The sequence below is a fragment of the Marmota marmota genome, unplaced genomic scaffold, assembly GCF_001458135.2.
Source record: "Marmota marmota marmota unplaced genomic scaffold, marMar, whole genome shotgun sequence".
Taxonomy (NCBI): domain Eukaryota; kingdom Metazoa; phylum Chordata; class Mammalia; order Rodentia; family Sciuridae; genus Marmota; species Marmota marmota.
Window position 1 is genome coordinate 7629360 of NW_026000221.1, and position 23300 is coordinate 7652659.

General features: G+C 36.8%; 1 protein-coding gene across 2 annotated transcripts in view; it reads left to right on the forward strand.

Annotated features, from left to right (window-relative positions):
• Window positions 1-23300, forward strand: part of Lvrn (laeverin) — a 77426-nt gene that overhangs the window by 7662 nt on the left and 46464 nt on the right. For both annotated transcript variants that reach the window (XM_048792008.1, XM_015488606.2), the window contains exons 2-4: window positions 17242-17384; window positions 18573-18712; window positions 21810-21936. In XM_048792008.1, coding sequence (XP_048647965.1) covers window positions 17242-17384; window positions 18573-18712; window positions 21810-21936 — 410 coding nt within the window. The remainder of the gene's footprint in view (window positions 1-17241; window positions 17385-18572; window positions 18713-21809; window positions 21937-23300) is intronic.

The window sequence follows — 23300 nt, forward strand, 5'->3', positions numbered from 1 at the left end:
CTTGATCTAAAATGTCTTTCTCCATGGTCTGAACCTCTAACAATTTACTTAACACTCTTTCGGTTTGTTTTTTACTAATTTCTAATCTACTATAAAGATAACGCAACCCAATAAGATAACACAAAACAAAACCAAAACAGAATGAAACAAAAACAGAACAAAAAATCATTGTATCAATTTTCCTATTTTCTTGACATGTGCATTTGTGGTCTATTTCTATCTTTTCCTCAGGGGCAAACAACTTCAAACCTTGAGCCAACCATTTTTCCCAGTTTGCCTGAGAAAGTTCTAGGGATAGGCAGCTTGAAACAAAAACAAAACAAATCAAAACAAGAACACATTGTTTTTTGAAATGGTCACCCGTTCTCTCGCCTTCCCTTAGGGGCGAGCAATTTCACTTACCCCCGAGCTTCAGGCGTTCCCTGCACGGGCCGCCAAATGCCGCAGTCTGGCTGGGTACAAATCATGAGCCACTGAAGCAGGAACAAACTTTATTTCTGAACTCCACCAGCACACTCCACACACGCTCCCGGGAACTATCCCAAACCCCACGCGGCTCGTCCAGGAACCAGCCACCGGAAATATCTCCTCCGGAAATCCCTCCTCCTTCACTTCCCCAACCAATGGGAACTCTCCGGGAATCCCCGGGAATCCCCACGAGAACTCCAAAGTAGCATGAGAACTCCAAAGTAGCGACCGAGGCGGATAGTAATGCCTTGCCTGTCAACCAAAACTATTGGCAAAATGCCAGGGGCCATTCCAACTCAGCTGTGGCTCTCAGCACCAGGGAATTGAGGAGTTATTATCACATTCATATAGAGTTTTTTTTAATTAGTTGCTCAAGACAATACAATGATCTTGACACATTTGAGTATATAAGGAAATATTATCAGTTTTCATGTCCTAAGGAAAGAGTCAAGAAAGAGAGTTTAGACTATCCTTTTGAATAAGATTGATTTAAACTGATAAAATAATTGGTAAGCTTGCATTTTTTTTCTGTACTATCAGTGAAAACATGGGTCCCAGAGAATGAAGAGATTAGTTATAAGACGGTTTGTTTTGCACGTCTGAGTTCTGGTAAGTAAATTTTGATGATACTCTATAATCTTCTCCAAGAAAAATAAATATCTGATCCAGAAAAATGACCAGAGTTATAACATTTTGATTCATCCAAAGCTTCTAAGCAATTAATATCAAGGACTCCATAAAACATTGCATTATGAAACTATTCTTTGTACCCACTGCTTCTGACCTTTGGAACACATTGCAGAGAATGTTCCTATATTGAAAGCCAGTTAGCTTATTGAAGATTGCTTACTCATCTGATAATAGTTGAATTGGGAAAGTAAAAAAAGAAAAAACATTCTTTTCTGGTAAGTACTATATGAATCACTCAAATATTTCAGAACTATAGAATGGTTATAGGTTGACTTCCACCATATTAAAGAAATAAGGAGGCCTTTTCTGAAATTATCATCCTGAGGGTAAAACTAGATACACCACTACTGAGAATATTTGGGGACTATGTTCTGTTTCTACCCCTTGAAGATGAGCTTGGTCCTCCCGGAGACACTTTTTCATAGTACTTATTCCAGTGAATTAACTGAAACACTTGAAATTCCTTCAATAGGATGATATTGTATCATTGCTAGTTATGCAAAAAATTTTACATCCATATATTCATTTAATATGTGCAAAATTGACGTAAGGAAAGTTTGAACATAAGAGGCACAGTATCTAACACTATGAAAAATAATTTATAGCCAGGCGTGGGGGCACACATGCCTGTAAGCCTATTGGCTTGAGAGGCTGAGACAGGAAGATTTCAAGTTCAAAGCCAGCCTCAGCAATAGTGAGGAGGTTCTAAGCAACTCAGTGAGACTCTGTCTCTAAATAAAATACAAAATAGGGCTGGGGATGTGACTCACTGGGTGAGCGCCCCTGAGTTCAATTCCAGTACCAAATAATAATAATAATAATAACAACAACAACAATAATAATTTATGAACAATAACCAGAGTCACCTCCCTTTGTTGTTGGCATGAGAAGGCATGTTCAATCTTGAGAGGGTTTGGAATGAGATCTTTAAAGTTAACATACAGGAAATGCCTTCCTTTTGTTTAAGAAATCTGAAGTTCAGATTTTCACTTAGAAATTTCAGTCCTTTCTGAAGTTCCCACAGCATTTTTTGAGAGAAGAATAAGAACTAAGCAGGCTGTATTCTATGCCCCTCATCTTCTCTCTTTCTTTTCCTATTCCAGTTGTTTAATAACAAATGTTTATATTATGTATCTTTTCCTATCCTTTTACTTTTAACCTATATGTGTCTGGATATTAAAAATGAATTTCTATTGAAAACATAGAGTTGACTCTTGCTTTTTATACAGTCTTTTAATTGGTGGTAGACTGTTTATGTTTGATTTAATTATTGATTTGGCTGGGCTTAAATCTACACCTTGCTCTTAGTTTTCTATTATCCCATCTGCTTTTGCACTCGCACCTGTGCTTGGTCTCTTCCTCTCTTTCTTGCTTCTTTTGAATTGAATATTTTTTAAATTCCTTTGAATCTTAATTCTTGGCTAATATGTTCTATTTGGGGAGGCGGGGATATGTGCATGGGAGGATTCCTCTAGTGTTTATAATATGCATCCCCAACTTACTATAGACTAGAGTCAAATGTTATCTACCACTTCATAAATAATCTATGAATCTCAGAACCATTTCCTTCCAGGTTCTATTATCCTTTGTGCTATAGTTGCTAAACATTTTACACTACATAGATTATATATCGCCATACATATGTATATATACAATCCCTAAACTACCTCTTCCTTCTTTTCCTCCTCCCTCCCTTTCTTCCTTTTCTTTTTTCTTTTTTTGAGACAGGGTCTCCTTAAGGTTGCTGAGATCAGCCTTGCAACTGTGATCATCCTACTTCAACTGAGGTGTTTGTCCTGCAATGGGCATTATTGATGACTTTTGAATAAAAATTTAACAAATGAAAAATTCTCTTTGTTTATTTTCATCTCTAGTGCTCTTCATTTCTTTGTGCACATCTAAGTTTCCATACTGTTTTGCTCTCACATGAAGAACTTTAATATTTCTTCATATTCAGGTCTAATAGTGATAAATTCTCTCAGCTTTTGTTAATCTAGGAAGTTATTTTTCCTTCATTTTTGAAAGAACTTTCTGCTGGATATAGAATTATAGGTTGGCAGATTTGTTTTTACTGTTGTTTTTAATTTCAGCAATTCAAAGATGTTATTTCATCATCTGGCTTGTATAATTTCTGCAGAGATGTCTGTGACTTTAATTTTTATTCTTTTATATATGATTTGCCTTTTCTGTATCTGTTTTTAAGCTTTTTCTTTATCACTTGTTTCAAGAAATTGATTTGCCTCAATGTGGTTATCATTGGTTTATCCTGTTCAGGGTTCATTGAGTGTCTTATATTTGTGAATGTAGAGTGCTTATAAAACTTTCAGACATTATTTTATTTTAACATTTGCTTCTGTCTCCTATTTTTTACCTATTATCCTGGGATTCCGATTACCCATTCGTCTGCTTCATCATTCCCTAGCATATCACTGAGGTCTTTTTCACTTTTTAAAATACTTTTCCTCTGTGTATTTGATTTTGGGTAGTTTCAATTGCTCTGCATTCAATTTTTTTTTCAATCTGCTTTTAGTCCCATCCAGTGAAATTATCATGCAAGACATTGCATTTTTTGTCATTAAATTTCTACATTTTTATGTAATTCATTTTGTTCCTTAATACATTAGTATTTTGCTTTATATCCTTGGGCATATTGGATTTATTTGTAATTATTATTTAAATGTTTTTGTCTGCTAATTTTAGTATCTCTGTTGTTTTTTATTTCATTTATATTGACTTCATTTTCTCCAGATAATCATGGACATTTTTTAAAAATATTTATTTCTTGGTGTAGATGGACACAACACAATGCCTTTATTTTTATGTGGTGCTGAGGATGGAACCCCTGTCCCACCCGTGCTAGGCAACCGTTCTACTGCTGAGCCACAATCCCAGCCCTCATGGACATTTTCTTACTGCTTTCTTTTTCTAGTGATTTTTGAACATTTGTATTGAAGTATAATTGACATACAGTACACTGTATGAATTGAAACAATACGACTAGAGAAGTTTTAGTATATATCTGCAAATGTGGTAGTAAAAACTATACCACAATCAACATAATGGGAATGTCCATCACCTCCAAAGTTTCTTGTGTTCTTTATAATCTCTCCTTTCTCCACTTTAGGCAACCATGCACCTGCTTCCTTTAACTGTAGATTAATTCACACTTCCTGGTGTTTTAAATGAATGGAATCATATAGTTTTTCTCATCTGACTTCTTTTACTCAGTAGAATTACTGGTCATATGGTAGGTGAATGTTTAAGTTTTTCAAAACTATGAAACTGTTTTCTAAAGCATTTATTTGACCATTTAAAATTTCCATGAACAGTGTGGGAAAATTCTAGTTACTCCACATCTTTGCCAACACTTAATATTGACAGACTATTCCATTTTAGTCATTTGATGTATCAGGCTTTTAGTGTTACATCTGAGAAAACATTTGAATATGAATTGAAGTTTTCTGAGTTTTATTACATCTGAGAAAACATCTCAACATCATAAAGATTTCCTTCTATACCTTCTTCTGGAAGTTTTAGGTTTCATAGCTATAACTATGATTCATTTAAAGTTTTTATATATATGATAGAAGGTATGAATTGAAGTTCTCTCTCTCTCTCTCTCTCTCTCTCTCTCTCTTTTTGGCATTTGAAAGTTGAACTGTCACACCAAACTGTTAAAAGTTTGCTCTTTCTCCATTAATTGTTTTTGCGTCTATGTAAAAAAAGGGTCAGTTGTCCATATGTATATAGGTGTATTTTTCAATTCTTATTCTATTTCATTGACTTATTTGCATATATTTATTCCTGTTCTATGCTGTCTCGATTATTAGCTTTAAAAATATTCTTGAAATCAGATAATATTCATTTCCAAATTTTGTTCTTTTTAAGTTATTTTGGGTACTCTAGGTCCTTTGGTTTCCATATAAATTTCAGAATTATCTTATTAATTTCTAAAAAAGAAAAGAAATGAGAAAGACTGCTGAAATTTCAAGTGAGATTGCATTGAATATATATAAACATTTGGAGAGAATTAAAAAATTAAGGAGTGGGATAACTGGGTCAAAGGTGGTTCCATTCCAAGTTTTCTGAAGAATCTCCATATTGCTTTCCATCGCAGTTGCACCAGTTTGCAGTCCCACCAGCAATGTATAAGTGTGCCTTTTCCCCCACATCCTTACCAACACTTATTATTGCTTGTATTCTTGATAATTGCTATGCTGACTGGAGTGAGATGAAATCTTAAGAGTAGTATTGATTTGCATTTCCCTAATTACCAGAGATTTTGAACATTTCTTCATATTTGTTGATCAATTGTATTTTTTTTCTGTGAAGTGTCTGTTCAGTTCCTTAGCCCACTTTATTTATTTATTTGTGTGTGTGTGTGTGTGTGTGTGTGTGTGTGTGTGTTAAGGTTTTTGAGTTCTTTATATATCCTGGAGATTAGTGCTCTATCTGAGGTGCATGTGGTGAAGATTTTCTCCCATTCTGTAGCTCTCTTTTCACATCATTGTTTCGTTTGCTGAGAAGAAGCTTTTTAGTTTGACTCCATCTCATTTGTTTATTCTTTATTTTACTTCTTGCACTTTAGGAGTCTTGTTAAGGAAGTCAGTTCCTAAGTCGATGTGGTGAATATTTGGGCCTACTTTTTCTTCTATTAGGTCCACTGCACAGCAATGTTGATTAAAACGATAATTACTCATGACCCAGAACACTCTATTTGTGCTTTCTTTTAAGGAATTAACAGGAAATAAAGGAACTTCTTGTTTCTCTGCAAATAAAAAACAATTTTGAATTTCTAATTGTTTATTGCTAGTTTTTTTTGTGGTTCAATCTTGTATGATATAAACTTATCAAACTTCCTTGCTAGTTTTTGCAGCATTTTTTTTGTGAAAAGAATGTAATTTTCTATTATATTTTCTACATCGGTTATCACACTATTTCCAAGTAAAGATGATTTATTTCTTTTCTAGTTTATGTGGCTTTTGTCTTATTTTAATGGATAGTGTCTTTGATACAATATTTAATAGAAAAAAAATAAGTGAAGATATCCAAGCATCTCCCTTATTTTATTGCAAAAGCATTTAGTCTTGCATCATTAATTCTTTATGTGGGTTTTATTTTATTTTATTTTATTTTATTTTATTTTGTAGATATCTTTGAATAGATTGAGGAAGTGCTTTCTGAATTTTTAATTTTCTGAGTTTTATTGGGAATGGATGTCAGATTCTGTCAATTTTTTTCTGCATATTAAGATGATCTTATGATTTTTCTTTAGTTTGTCAAGTTACCATTACATTGATTTTTTTTTAAAGTTGCATTTTTGTAATAAATCCACTTGGTCTTCATACATTAGCCTTTTTATATATTATTAGATTTGTATGCTGAAATTTTGTTTAGAATTTTTGCATCTGTGTTCATGAGAGATCCGGACTTTTTGTTTCCCTGCAATGTCTTTGGGTTTGATAACAAAGTAACATTGACTTTAAAGAATGAATTCAGAAGTATTCCCTCTTCTTCAATTTTCAGAAAGAATTTATGTAATTTTTATTACCTTTTTCTTAAACGCCTGGATGAATTTCACCTGTGAAGCCATGTGGGCCTGTGAATTCTTTGTGAAATGTTTCTTAACTGCAACTTAAATTTACTCAATAGATATAGGGCTATTTAGACGATTTCTTCATGAGTGAGGTTTAATAGTTTGTACCTTTCAAAGGACTTATTCATTTAAACAAAGTTGTCAAAATGTTTTCTTTTTATTATTTTAAATTCAGAACCACATTACTTCTTTCATTCCTGATACTGGTGATTTATATCTTCTGTCTCTGGGAGCTGGAGCCCTTGTCTGGTACTAATAGGGAACAGAAAAATGTGAGTGACGGGAAAATGAGGTTAAGGGAATAATTCTGTAAATGGGGTCTACTGCACTGACCCCAAATGCTTTCTCTTTTTCTTTTTTTTTTAATGTAACTTACTAGCAGTCATGCCTGGCTTAGATCAACAGAATATGTTTGTTACACTCCTCAGCAAACAATCTGTTCACTGCAAATGAAATGCAGAACCAAACTGCTGATGAAAAAGAGCACAAGTTAGGGGCTGAGATTGTGGTTCAATGGTACAGCATGTGTGAGGCACTGGGTTCGACCCTCAGCACCACGTAAAAAGAAATAAAATAAAGGTATTGTGTCCATAAAAATCAAAACAAATCAAATCCTACAGGTTACCCTTAGTAAGATAAGGGCACTTTTGTGACCCTTACAAAGACCAGATCCCAGAATGCAGGCAGATAAGGATAATTCACCCTAACCATAAACTTGATAAGAACAAGTTTCAATTAAAACTGATCATCATGGGCCAAAGTGAATTAAAGTTGGGATGGGGACTTAAAAGTCTGTTGTCCATCACATTCCACCATCATTTCTAACCCCATCACCCCTTCCTTCCCCTCCCACCCCTCTGGCCTAACTAGAGTTCATCTATTCCTCCCATGCTCCCTCTCCCTATCCCACCATGAGTCAGCCTCCTTATGTCAGAGAAAACATTCAGCTTTTGGGTTTTTGGGATCGGCTAACTTCACTTAACATTATCTTCTCTAATTCCATCCATTTACCTGCAAATACCATGATTTTGTTCTCTTTTATTTCTGAATACTATTCCATTGTGTATATAGGCCACTTTTTTTAATCCATTCATCTATTGAAAGGCATCTAGGTTGGCTCCACAGTTTAGCTATTGTGAATTGTGCTGCTACAAACATTGATGTGGCGATGTCCCTGTAGTATGCTGTTTTTAAGTCCTTTGGGTATAGACTGAGGAGAGGGATAGCTGGGTCAAATGATGGTTCCATTCCCATTTTTCCAAGAAATCTCCATACTGCTTTCCATATTGGCTGCATCAATCTGCAGTCCCATCAGAAGTGTACGAGTGTACCTTTTCCCCCACATCCTCACCAACACTTATTATTGTTTGTCTTCATAAGAGCTGCCATTTTGACAGGAATAAGATGAAATCTTAGAGTATTTTGATTTGCATTTCTCTAATTGCTAGTGATGATGCATTCCACTGTCATATATAAATAAAAATTAATTAAGAAAAAAGAATTTTTAAAAAAGGAGATAAGTTGGATTACTCAAATAAACTCCTTTCTTCTTGATTCTAAAAAAAAAGTCTGTTGTCACCTTGCTGTCAGTAAAAAGTTAATACATGAACCTGGGTAGGATTATCTGCAAAGCCCTGGGACTCCCCAGTAAAACTGGAGGGCAGGAGGGGTGTGTTGTCTTTCTCTCTGATAGGACCCATTATTTCCTTGATAGTGTCCCTCTTTTTCCTTTTCCTGTCCCTTCTGTTTCTCTGAGAGACATGTCTGAAATCTTTCTAGCATGATTATAAGAATCTGGGTGAAGAGGAAAGCCTGTGAAAGCCTGCTTCAGTTCTGTGACAGGCCAGTGCCCTGTAACATTTGGTGTTAGGCCTGGTTTTACATACCTTATCTAAACTACCTCCATTATATGCCTCAGGTTCTTGGTGACTGAGGGAAAGTCTTGAGACAATTCATGGTTCTTTGGCTAGAGCACGCTCTAGTAAGGACCAAAAGGTCTCTTGATTAGAATTTAGATGCTACAGCCCTTAAGGATAAGAATTGAGGCTTTCACCTTTGACATTTTGGGGGAAAAAATCTTGCCCACTGGCAATTGAAAGATTCTTGGTGAAGGCCTCATACTTGTAGAATCTGAAAGCCATTGATCATGAGACTTTTCAACCCCAAGTTAAAGAGTCCTCTTTTTCTTCCTTTTACTCTCTAATATTTATCTCCAGACCTAAAGAACACAGTTAAAAGGATCCCTCTACTAATGAAGAGGTAATGCTAATAAAAAGCTATTTTGCAGAAATCAGGTGGCGTTAGATATCTTAAATATAGCTCAAGGGGACACCTGTGCCATTATAAAAACTGAACATTGTGTATTTATAGCAACTTTGCTTATTTTTCTAAAGACTTAAGTGGTCTCCACTCACTAATCAGTAGCATGTTGGACCCTACCTTAAACTTTAATGAATTGCTGTCTAAAGAGACTGACTGATAATACTAATTGCTTCTGTGCTGTTTACAGAAAATGATGTTTTGCTGTCCTGTTTATTGTTGTCCTAGCATAATTCCTGTCCTGTATTTGCTTTTGTTCAGTCACCCACCAATTGCCACCATGGATCTCTGGATTGCCTTGTTGCTAAATTCCCTTAACTGTCTATGCCTGTACCTGATAGAGAACAAGGACTTCACGTCATTTCACCTAACTTCACCCTCTCTCATACGGAAGCATCCGGGTCAAATCAATGCCCAAATATCCTAAGAGAATTTAGGGACCCAAAGTCATTGATAGGGGAATTATAGGGAACAAACAGATATAAGTAGTGGGAAAATGAAGTTAGGGATTAATTCCATAAGCTGGGCCCACTTTGCTGACCCCACATGCTTTCTTTTTCTAAAAAGGAATTCACTTACAGCCCTGCCTGGCTTAAGTCCACAGGATATGTTACATTCCTTAGCAAACAAATTGTTATCTGCAGGAAAAGTGGAGACCCCAAATGCCAATAAGATGAATATAAACTACTCCGAACGGGGTGAGGGGACTTCTGTGACTCTTACACAGACCAGATCCCAGAACTCAGGGAGATAAGGATAATTCCCCCCTAACCATAAAATCTGTAAGAACAGGTTTCAATTAGAACTGGTCAGCATGAGTCAAAGTTACCTAAAGTTGTCCTAGAAGTGGGGACTTGAAAGTCTCATGCAATCCTCCTGTCAGTCAAAAGTCTAGAGGCAAACCTGGATGGGACTCTCTGGAAACCTCCCTGGGATACCCAATAAAACTGGAAGGCAGGAGAAGATTGGTTCCTTCTCTCAGAGAGGATCCCACTTTTCCCTTGACAGTGTTCCTTATTCCCTTTTCATATCCCTTCTAATAAATTCATGTCTGCTACTCTGAGAGACATGTCTGAAATCATTCTGGTATGATCACAAGAATTGGAGTGAAGAGAGAAGGGGTCTTGGCCCTCAGCTTTAAATTAAGAGGGTGGAACTTTTCAAGTTTCCTTCTATTTTTAATATTCAATAAGTTTGATAAGTCTTCTTAGAGATTTATCTATTTTCTTAGCCTTATGTAACCAGGTTTTTGTTTTATTGATTTTCTTTATTATTTCTTTAATTTCAATTATCTATGCCTTGATCTTTATTATTTCCTTTCTTCCCCATACTATGGACTTCATTTCCTTTACTCTTTTTATATTCTTCAGTTTGATACAAGGACATTAATTTAATATCCTCCTTTTCTAATATAGACCATTAGTGTTATAAATTTCCTGATATTTCTTTAGCAACTTGTCACAAATTCATTCAGTGCAAAATATTTTCTAAGTTCCATTTTGATTTCTTCTTGGCTTCATGCATTATTTAGAACATTGTTATTTTACTTCCAAATATTTGAGCATTTTCTCATTGTTTGTACTGAGCTCCCAACATTTAAATTTTTATGTTATTGAGCACTGGATTTTTGTTGTATCGCTTTAAAGAATATTGATCTGTAAGATGAGTATGTAAGTTACTTGGTGATCCTCTTGAGCCTTGTTTTTAAGCTGAGAGCAACTCTGCCATGACTTCTACTTTAGTGCCTCTTTAGCTCAGTACTAGACATTACCTTTCTTACTTCTTCTACACAAACCACCTATTCTAGGAATTTCTATGCTCTGGCTTGTTGGAATTCAAACAACTCCCAGTACTATGTGAGCTCTTGGAATTGTTCAGCTTACGTTCCCTGGTACTTATTCCTTCACCAATGTTCTTCCTTTGTCTGACCTTATAAAATGCAGATTAAGGCATACATCCTAATGTAGTAAAAATACAATTTCGTTTTTCCCACTGTCCTTTCACAGTTTAGTCTATGGGATTATCTTTCCTATTCCTGCACGAAGACTCCAGCAACCCATAATTTTCTGCTCATTCTTGGGTGATGATCTACAGTCACAAAGTCAGAGGCAAAAACAAGGAAATCCAGGGGAATTCTATGAAGATTTCCAGAGGTCTTTCTCAACACAGCTGCTTCTCTCTTCTACTCTACACTGAAAATTTTAGCTGTGTAGGTCTTCCTGAGCACTAATCTCTGTCTTCTCAACTTAGTGAAATCATTGGATTCTCTTTCATTTCTCCTCCCTGTGCTATAGTTTAGAAATTGCTTCCCAGAAGAGAGACAGGGTGATTGTGGAGTTCACCTTGTCTTTTCCTGGGGATCACGGTTCTGTGCTTCTTGTTTTCTAATGTCTAAATTCAATTGTTTATTATATTTTGTCAGTGTTTTTAGTTTTTTTTTTTCAGCATAAGGCTGATTTCAGTCAGATTTTCCCTCCTGGTGGAAAATAGAAGTTTTATCCTGTCTAAATTTGGAAATTCTATTAATTATAAGATTAATGTTAAATCACCTTCATGATACCTTTGTTAGATTTTTAGTATTTATTAAATTATATAGTTGAAGTTAGGCAGGGAACTAAAAAGGGCCCCAGGCTTGGGAGCCTGGACCCTGATTCTAGTACCATCCCTGCCACTTACTAGTAGTCTAAGTTGTGTAAATTTCCAGTGTGTCAGTGTTCAAATCTGTAAATTAAGATGGTGGGACTCTGCAAATTCTCTTCTACTTTCTAAATTTAATTAGAGAGGATCTATATCCCTACTCTTATATCCTTAGGAATACTTCTTTCATTTTTGATCATGGCATTCCCTTGATAAAAGATCAGTAGTAGTTGGGAGATATTTAGAGAAAGGAAAATAGAAAGATCCAGAGAAAGAAGTATGAAATAGTTGCAGGAAATTAGGATTAGGTTTGAGGAAAAAATAAAAGCAATGTGGCATGATCAAAATCAATCTCTTTCTGTACATGTAGACAGAGTGAAGAAAGAATTGAAAGGACTTTCTTGTAGTTTCTTTTTATGCTAGGAAACTTGGTACAGTGCTTAGGGTATGACACACAAAATAGATAATTGAGCAATATTAGGAAAAAATGTGGATGTCTCAAAACAAGGCCAGTGAAGTTAAGTGCCAGGCACATCAAGTTGATGATGTCATAGAGGGAAGAGGTCATTTCATTACCTATGTAGGCATTGAACCCATGGAGTTCATTGACTAAGCAGTTTTCTCTGGGAAATGATTTTGATAACCAAATATTTAAATCCTGCATCTTTTGCAAACATACTGAAATGGCATACCTCATAATGCAATAAAAATACAAGTTTGTTTTTCCCACTGTCCTTTTACAGTTTAGTCTATGGTATCATCTTTCCTACTCCTATAACTCCAGTAACCTATAATTTCCTGCTCATTCTTAGGTGACAAATGATCTATTGTCACTAAATCACAAATACATTCAGAGGCCAAAAGGAGAAAATCAAGTCTTGTGTAATACTCAAAACTTTGAATTTTATTTACTGTTATCTCTCCTTCTCACCCCACTGCATCCTCACTCCCTACTTCACAGTTGGCTCTGAATGGAAGCCACAAATGTAAGCAGTAGGAAAAACAAGAAAATTCAGTGACCAATGATTCAAATCTTTTATGAAGATTTATGAAGGTGAGGAGTAGTTGATCTCCATTTCTCCACCTCCTGTTTCTAGTCCTCCCTGCTGTTTTGATAGCTGCCACTTAAATCTCACAAGGGTGCGGAGGGCAGGGGCCACAGAACTAGGTGAAACATAGGGCAAGTACTTCTTCTGGCCTAACAAATGTCTTTTTCCTTTAAGATATCATTTTGTTAGACTCTTCATGGTTTTCCTGCTGTTTCACTTTCTCCTGTCATTCCCCTAATCCAGCAGGATACTTATTTCTGTGTTCTGATGGTCACTGTGACTCTCGGTCCTTGAACATCAAGTAATGAATCTCCACTCTCCTTCAGCTTCTTGCAGGTGGCTCTACTGGACAGGACAAGACAATCCTCATCCTGACTTACTTTGTCTCAGACCCCACAGCTCTCAAGGAACACTCATACAACCCTTGCCTGGGACTGTAAGTGTCCCAAATTTTTGCTTCTGAAGCAGTCAGTTCTCTTGCCTTTTGCATTTCGCCTGGTAGGAATTGTTAGATTCTGGCCACAGAGTCAATTTCAGCTTTCCCATAGTGAGTTGGACACCAGTCTTTAAGTCTTTTATCCTTAAGAAACACTTTTACTGTTCTCTGAGGGTCTTTTCCCACTAGACTAGGGTTAGAGGATTGACCTTTTCCTATCTCCCTGACTTCATGGAAAGCTTAGCAAAATACCCACTGCCAGCCAAAAGATCTCTTCCCTGGTCTCTTTTGTAATCATTTCTTACCCTTCTGTGTCTTTTATATCTAGCTGAGAATCCCAAAAGGACCCCCAGTAAAGATTATTTACTTTGAAGATCTTCAAAGCATGGTTTGGCACCTTTCTTTGGAATGTTGAATCTATTATATTTTGTTGCCTGGTGGAAACTTCAGTTTTCAGATCCTATTACACAAGTAATAAACAAACATGATTTATGGGCCAATCCTTGAACCACAGTCCAGTGGTGTAACATCTGGCTCTACTAAACATTTTGATTTCTAAGTGTGTATTGTGTAAAAAAAAAATAAGTAGGGGTGGGGGAAATGACTCTTAAAGAGTTTTACTTAATCTTTGACCAGCTCTGCTGTTTAGCACTTATTAACTAGAGCTGCAGGCATACAGAGTTCAATAATTTGGAATGAAATACCTTACTGTGTGTATATAGTAGGTATTTTTTAATAAGGTAGTAGATTTATTCCCCACGGGCATCATGTGGTTCTTGACCACTGAGATCTCTTCCAGCACCAGAGAGTGGCAAGTCCATGTTTCTTTGGCAAGACAAGAGGGCAGGAAAGTGGCACTGCAAATATTTCCACATTAATTCCCTCACCAGTTGACCACTCTAAACATAGACTTAATGTGCACCATAATAACATGTTTCAGTAAAATTTGAAGGGAGAAGACAGTGGTGGATGGTTCTATTTTTTTGAGGTCTGAATAGCCTTACAGGGTTACTTGACTCCATAGCAGAGGGGTGAGGGAAGACAGCACCCTTAGGACACCAGATGTGACTTAGTGAGATCCTATATGCTGCTGATTGTTCCTGACCTTTGTAGTTAAGATTGAAAACCAAAAGGACAGTTTGTATAAATCTAAGAGGGAACTAGTTGAATAAGAGTCAAGTGAGTTTCTTCTATTTCACCTCTCTGGAGACCTGAATCATGGAATTGGAAGGCATTTGCTTGATGTTTGATTTGTTCAAATGGTTACTCTCCAAGCTGGTGTCCTATTTGAGCCTGTAGCATAAAAGTTTGCCACTTCCTTGAAGAGTCTTGTTTTCTCCCTACTCTTCACCTTGTAACTTCTCTGAGATTCCTAAGTTTTGTGATGTCACAGCAGTGGAGAGGTTATCATCAAGCTTTATTTTTTGGTTTCTATTATAAAAACAATAGTCATCTTTTGGTTTTCCATATGTATAAACATGTTTTATATAATTGGGTGTGCTTTTTCACTCTGCACCACAATTTTTATGTTAATATGTCACCATCTGAACAAGTGCTCTGTAATTTCATAGTGCTATTGACTTCCTCAAAGTCATGCATGAACCCCCAAGGGGAGGGTTCCCCAACTTCAGATGACTCAGTCATGGTCACCTCATGGGCTCTTTATCCATCTTTGAATCACAGTTTTAGCATTCTAATTGACCTTCAAGATCATCTAGTCCCATACCTGCCTTTTAAAGAAATGGATTTCTAGATATTTTAAGCAATTTCTCAAAGTTACACAAATTTGTCTATACTGAAGATACCAAGCAAAAACTCATAAGGATGAATTCTCTTTTGATATGTTTTTCCCACTAAGCTGTCAGGTGAATGAATATTCTCTACATTATCCCATGTCTCCTAAACACAGCAGCTAAAACTATAAACAAATGCCAGTATAAAAAACACTACAGGGCTGGGATTGTGGCTCAGTAGTAAAAGTGCTTGCCTGGCATGTGTGGGGCACTCAGTTCAATTCTCAGCACCGCTTATAAATAAGTGAATATAATAACATCCATCAACAACTAAAAATATATATTAAAAAACTCTACAAAATTACTTCAATATTATATATGCTAATATTAAGCTGTTGGTATTTTATAATAGCTCCAAGACTGAGCAAATGCTTGTTCAATTGCTACAAAACAGCTTTTGTAAAGTATTGTAAATGATACAAAAAAATGCATAATCCCTAACTTCTAGTAATTTTTATCAGAGAAAAAAACAATTATTATTCAGCTTGTGGTCAGCTCTAACCCTACAACCTCTTTAAACCATTTTGTCCCATCATTCCAGACATGGAACACCTATTAAAACTTAAATATAATATATAATATGCATATAGTTATATCATAGTATTAATAATAATATAATTACATATAATAATGTTAACTATGTTAATGTCAGTTAATGTAATAATATATATAAGCTCTAATTTAGAATTTCCAATATATTTTAATACACCTGTGCAATTTCTTTGAAGTAGTCACAGAAATTAAAACTTGGGATTTAGGGGCTAATGCATTTGTAATTAGTGATTCCCAACCCTCCACCCCTACCTTGTAAATACTGCTCTTTGATTTCTTCTCTGATTCATCTGAATCAAGAATGATTTCTTAGATTTAAAGAACTATAGGATAATTCAAATGTGATATTTTGGTAAATTTAGTCCTTAACATTATAAAAGCTCAAACAGCAATAAAATAGTATCATTATGTTTTTTTACATGGACAAACTGAGACTCAGCAACCTTATGTGACTTGTTCAGGATTTCCCAGTTAGTAGGAGAGGGATCAGGGTCTTATAGTTATATTGGGTGGTGTTAGAGCTCACAGGCTTCCTGCCAGTCCATGCAATAGAGTATAATAAAATAGGAAAAAGCAAATAGCAAAAAATGCTAGTTACAAATTATAGTTTTGTCCCAGTGAAGTTATAGACACACCAAATTATCTGACTATAAGAGGTTTCCAAATGTGTCCCGGTGCCCCATGTGTCCTTCCTAAAGCTGTGTGAATTTTTTTGTTAGAAGAGAAGCCTTATTGTGGGGAAAAGAAGGGTTCCCCAGGGTAAGGAATGGACACACCCTTTCAAGATATGTTTGTTGAATTCACCTTTTCCAAGAATTGGGCCTGAAGCAAGAATAAAGGGATCAGAGATAGTAAGTCTTAGGATCCTAATTGACAAAAGATTTTAACATTCACAGCAGTCATCTAAAGACAGGGTCCCAGGTCACCAAGCGGCAAGTGGGATAATAGGATTTCAGGTTATTTGCTAAGATCCCTGTTCTTGTCTAACTCAGGCAGTGTTGTGATCCTGACATCATCTTGTTTGTTTAGGGAACCTTGTTCCCAAGATTTTCCTTATAAATTATCAGTGCTCTGTGAGATAATGTGAGTTTTGTGTTTTTCCATGGAAGAAGAATAAGCAGCAGTAGAGATTTGGCGAATATATGTGGGTAGCCACATATAACTAAAAGTTGTTTTGTTCAGTTGGCATGAACCCATAATGTTTACCCCCAAGGGTGTCCAAAACAAAACCTTTCATAAGTTTTCAACCAGGAAGAAAAGGGAACGTTTGGTAAAAAGAAAAGAAATATAGACATTTTTCAAACTGACTTGATGAGGGCTGAAAGCAATATACTATCCTCAAAGAAGTAATCCTCGTTTTAAGAAGGCCAGTTCCTCAAAATACAGGCATGTGTATTTGCTATGTTTGTTTCTATTTTGTTTATAAAGTGTTTTAAAGGTTTATGATGCAATGAGGAAAATATTATTTTGTGGTTGAAAATTAGAGAGTTCTTTTTTTATTTTAGGTCTTACAGGAATTCTAAGGTGCAGTGAGAACTGGAGAGAGTGTTATGGGAGCGCAGTGAGGAAGACGCAGAAAAAGTACCCGGCTCCTTCCCACACACCAGACTTAATTATAAGCCACAATCTCTCGCTCTTTTTTTTTCCCCTTCCATCAATTTAGACAAAAATAAATGAATTTTTCTCCAAAATGTATTTCAGGGCCCTCTTAGCATCTCAGATGGAACCAACATTTGCCAGGAGTGTTTTTCCTTGTTTTGATGAGCCAGCTTTGAAGGCAACTTTTAATATTACAATTATTCATCATCCAAGATATGTGGCCCTTTCCAACATGCCACAGCGAGGTAAGTAATACTTCCTGTCATTACAGAAACATAAACCTTGCAATAGCTTTTATGATGATCGTTTTTCTATGCAGTGTGCTAGTAGTTGTGGCCTGTTCGAACTGGGGAGAGCCATCACGTAGGTATGTGTCAGCCCCCACATTTTGGAGATGATAAATCCTGATTCTTTTTGCTTTAGAATCCAGGGCTGTTAACTGTTCTTATACATTGGCAGCCTACCTACCCGATAGTTTGAGTTTCAGCTATTGATCATGAGTGATAACCAGCTAGTGGACTTGGTCTGAATCTGATACACAGGTGTGTTTTATTTATCTCATGTGATTTTTCTTTTGATTAAATTAGTTCCAATTTTTAAAGGTCCAGACATTTCATGTAAAAATATAGATTTTTATTGCTTCAAGAATTCAGCACCTCTAACAACACTGGACCTGCAACTTTTACTGATAGCCATCAGTTGCAGCTGAGAAATGTCTCCCTTCTGCAGGCTGGCCTCCATCCCTTAACCTGTCATTGTCTCCAGCACTCAAGGTTGGCGTACACCAGCCCCTGTCACATCAAATGCCTAGCTCTCATGAACATTTGGGTTTGCAATTTCAGCCATAAGCTCTAGATTGCCTCTGCTGGTTACCTTGCTGAAACCTGAGAATGGTAGAATTGTATCCAGGCAGCTCTAGATTAAGCACTGGGGGAAGTGGGCCAGAGTAGGAAAGAGAAGTGGGTAGAAGAGAGAAAAGGCAGATTGGGGATCAGATTTACAGGCCTCATAAACTTGACCCTTAGACAACCCCATATAACTCAAATTGCTGACTTAGGCCCAAGACTTTGTCCTTAGGTCTCCTCTTAATATACTTTTAATTAATTTATTTGAAAAATTAATTATTGTTAATTAATTGTACATATTTGTGGGTACAGTGTGATGATTTACTATAGGTATGCAATGTGTACTGATTACATCAGGGTAATTAGCTTCTCTATCTCCTTGTCATTACCTTGTGTTTGGAGTCTGGGGTGATTGTAGTTTACAATAATTTAATGCAGTTTTGATGGTGTAGGGATAGTAGAGAAATCTAAATGCTAGAACATGGGGAGTTGTTGGTAAGTGGCTGGAAACTGACTTGACAAATTATTTTAGAGTTAAATTTTATTGCCTATGTTTACAGTGATTTGGACTAAAACACATTTCTCTAGGTCAGTCTGAAAAAGAAGATGTGAATGGAAGCAAATGGACTGTTACCACTTTTTACACCACACCCCACATGCCAACCTACTTGGTCGCACTTGCCATATGTGATTATGACCATGTTAGCAGAACAGAAAGGGGCAAGGAGGTAAGGAAGATTCATTAGGAAGGAACAAGGAATTGACTGCAATTATTCACTTACTCTGCCTATATCTGGGTGTTATGCCTATATATCCAATTGTCTCTTCCAAGCCCTGTTAATGCTTTTGGTGTGGTTTTGCAAAATGAGAGATAATATTTCCTGCTACTGCTCTGAGGAGGGGTTTCCATGGAAGCCACTCCTCAAGGCAAGTTCTGAGCACCCTCTTCTTGTTTCTGCCTTTGCAGAGGATGGGAAAGAACAGGGAGAGCAGCCACACTGTTACCTCAAAGCTCAGATTTAGTATATATTGTACTTAGCCTCAAGTGCTAATGTAGTCTTGAAACTGGTGATACTCAAAGTGTTGAATACCAATTGGGGCCCAGGCACCAACCAATCAAAATAGACACCAGCCAGGGGCAACTGCTGTGTCTGAGATGGTACATGCAGGTAAAATGTCATCCCTGCCTAGAAGCTGGGCTGCTATGTTCCTCAAAGTCTGTGTGGGGTGCTCTGTTCTGAAATACCTGGTTTCCATCCAATAATACCCTCAGTACATCATAAACTTTTAGGAAAATATTAAGATTATTGTGACAACTTTATATACTGTTCTCCTCCTATCAGAGTGCGGAGGTAAGTAAGGCCAGAGCCTTCAGCCCATTTCTTTCTACTTGCATTAGTTTCATGGGGTTGAGAGAGATCAGGCCCTACTGAGTGTGACTGAGCCACACTGATGCCTGAGATCTTCCAGGCTCATACCATTGACAGGTAGAGATGAGGAACTGTAGGTGAGCCAAGCCATCATGGGGGAAGAATCTGTCAAAGCTGTTCCTTTTACATTCCTTCTAACCTAATGAATTAGTAATACTGTCTTGGATGCAAACATAAGCTTGTTATCTTCCTATGCTATTTACCCCAGTCTGATTTCCCTTACTGAATAATTACTAGGAGATCCTTGACATTCATAGATATAATATTGGTCAAGAAAAATTTTCATGACATACCTCGACAAATCTGCTCAGGCATGACTTGCAAACAGTGGTCCCTCGGAATCCACCCCTCAGGTTGCTTGTTGTGGTCAGTGCTGCTCAGCCAACAATTCTTAGAAAGAAATAAAATCTGTTACTTCATGAAAGATCACCCTATAAAGAATACCATCTGCTATAGAAACAAGGAGGAAATGGATTTGCATGCCTCATAAAGTAATGTTCTTAGCCAGAAAACTGAAGTTTGGGTTGAGTTTATCAGTGGAATGTTGCATTTGGCTATGGCTCAGCTCTACAGTGTTGATGAGTCCACCATATACTCTACAGGGATACCAGAATGTTTGCTTGGAATAGTGTCCAGCCTATCTAAACATTGCTCATTAAGTAAGAGATAAAGATTTAGTGGAATGGGGAATGTAGTTAATGTGAATGTGAAGTATGAGGATAAACATAGGAGACTCATAAGTAGGGATGGAAATAACTCTGAGTGGAATTTGGCATACACAGACATTTTCAAAGATATTATTCTTTTAGATGTCAAGACCTGCTGTTTTCAGTAAGGACCACCAGAATACAGTGGTGAGCCAGGTATTATTTGGAAGGAACTTCATAGCTGCATCTCCAAAATAATCCTTACCATTTTGTGTTCCTTGCTGCATTTCCAGGGGCTACACATTCCATAGTTCACCTCACTTTGGGCTGGAAGAATGGTCACTTATGGGAGGAGTGTTGTAAACTGAAAATTAATATGTAAACATGAGTTGTCAATGCTATTATTTTCTGGAAGGCTACGGTTAAAACACACACATTATCTCCACTGTGGCGAAAGATGAATATTATTTCCACCTTTGGTTGATCAGGCTTCCTGTCACCTCAGAAGTTAGAACTTGAGAAGGGGGAGAGTAGGTGTAGTGCAAGGGCAGGGTGCAGTTATGAGGTCATCTTTCCCTCTGTAATGAGGCCTCTGCAGCTCAGAAGAGGCAGAAAGCAATGAAAGAAACCAGGCTGGAGGCTCAAGAACAGGTGGTTGTATTTTGTGCAAGAGGAACATTCCTGAACCTTCATGTAATTCAAAATTCACATAATTCAAGACAAATTTTCCAGTGGAAATAAAAGCACAGTTAGGTGAATGTGTTCTTGGAGTACATAAGCCTGTAACTATTGTTCAGCTTTTGGGTTTTTTGGTTTTTTTTTACATTTCCTCCGGTGTTTTTAGAGAGCTCTTTCTTAAGTTAATTGCATTCACATCAGGACATATATTTTAATATCCTCACCTCTAACTTTTGCTCCAGGCTTTCTTAATTTTATGTATTTTCTTTAGCATTAATAAAACTATCCTATTAAAATTGTTTAGATGCTATAGTTGTAGAGTATTTTATACTTCCATATTACAGTAGTAATGAATGTTAAAATAGTGGAATATTACTCAGAAAAATCACAGATAAAAGTTCCCAAGGACTCAAAAAATAGTGTGGTTACATAAAACTGACAAAAGACAGCAGAGCTTCCTTTTTACCATCTAAAGTGGAAGTGTCCTTTTGCAAGAGAATAAGCAGAGAATATAATTTACTTGCTTTAATAGGTCTAAAATTATTAAAATTTTAATGGACTTTTTAAAATTAGGGGAATTAATTATATTTTAAAATTTGAAAATAAGATGGGACAATTAATATTTCAATTGCTGAAAACCATTTTAAATTTATATAATTTGATCTTCCCTCGTTTACACCATATGGTATAACCACCACTAACAGCCCAATTATGTTTTGGGTCATTAGAAATATATCCTGAAAAGGGAAGAATGGATTCAAAGTGTCCTTTTATGTAGAATCTGCATTTTCTATGGGATGGTGGTATGGACCATTCCAAGGGTTGTTTTTCAATTACAGAGTAATGCATATTACTGTCAAAAGTCAACATTACACACTTTTGGATCTTAACTCAGTCAACTGTCTTCTGGGGTTTTCTCAGCACAAGTATTCATTGAAGTGTTTTAAACATGGAGCCTCTGAAAAGGTAAGAATTTGGCTGTAGAGCTATAGGAAGATGGAGCAAGCAGGCTGCCACTTTTCCAAATCTCTATTGGTTTTCCTAATCACTGCTGAATTGTTTTGATTTAGATACACATCTGGGCCCGGAAAGATGCCATTGCAAATGGAAACGCAGACTTTGCTTTGAACATTACAGGTCCCATCTTCTCATTTCTGGAGGATTTATTTAATATCAGTTATCCTCTTCCCAAAACAGGTGAGGCATCTTTTCTTCCAATGCAATTGGTTTCTTGTTATGGGGCCCTTGAGTTGAGGTCACAAGGTGCTCATGGGAGCCTTTAAGGACTTACCTTCCATTGTTATGTTTTGCATCATCTGAAACCATAGAGGCCTATCTGTTCTTTCTCTGTGTGGTGCCATGTCCCCAGCAGGGATTCAAAAACTTTGGGGTTTAAATTCCTCCTGGGCACTCACTGGCAGCTCGCTTCCTCCAGATCCTTCTTTCCTTTGTGTTCTGGGCTTTTCTCACATAATGCAAGTGTGCTGTGTGTGGTTCTGGATCCTTTTAGCTAGTGGGCTTGCATGACATACTCCACTTCCCTTCAGTTTTTTTTTTTTTTTAATATTCTTTAGCTCTGAGTCATTGGATTAGGACTTGGTGGTCACATCTGTGAATTTTCATTGTATAAAATTGGAATCATGTGTGAATAAAATATGATCCTGAAGGTGATATGTAAATATTTTATTGCTCATAGATATGTGGTATGTATGTAAAATTGTATGAACCACTCAGTTCAGAAAGTTGCTCAAAGTTTTTTTTCTCTCTAAATGGAGAGTATCATGTAAATATGTTTTATTCCTTGGACATGTTAGTGGAAGTCTTAGAAATAGGACACTCTGCCTGTAGTGGCAAACGGTGAAAGAAGGTGGGGAGTAAACATTTGAGGCCTGAGGCTCTGGAACACCAGAAAGCCAGAGGCTTTGCAGCTCTAAGATTCTGCTAAGAGGGGATAGTGAGTGAAGGGATGGAACCAACTTCAGCCCAGTGAGAGATTCTGGAGGTGACATCTGTCATTTATGGGATTGAAGGCAGCAGAATGGGCTTGCAGATGAAGCTTCTAGCATTTCTTTGCTGGAGGCTCTCAAGGTGAACTTTGTCTAGACAAGAAAAATTCCATTTGTGTTTATTTAGATGAGAGTCCAGAGTTATCTTGTTCCATTAAGGCACCCCCATCCAACTAATTACCTTATTATCTGTTACACCCACCCACTCACTTCTTTCCTACCCCTAGTTCTCTCTAGTTTACATCACCAATATCTCTATATAGAAGTCCTCGTCTGATTTTACTCCCCTTCCATTTTGCCCCGCATTCTGTCCTTCCATACAAAGCCAGAAGGATCTTTTCAGAGAAAAATCTGATCACATTTTTCAGTCCTCTTTAAATCTGCCTTGTGGTTTCCCAGTTCCCCGAGGATAAAGTCCCAGCTCAGTACCATGTCTTTAGAATGGTGCACCGACCTCTTCAGGGATTTCTCCAATTCCTCAGAGTAGAAAGATGTTTGAACACAGTCTTTGTCCCTTCCTATGCTTCCATCTCCCTCTTGTTTCCTCCCGTTTCT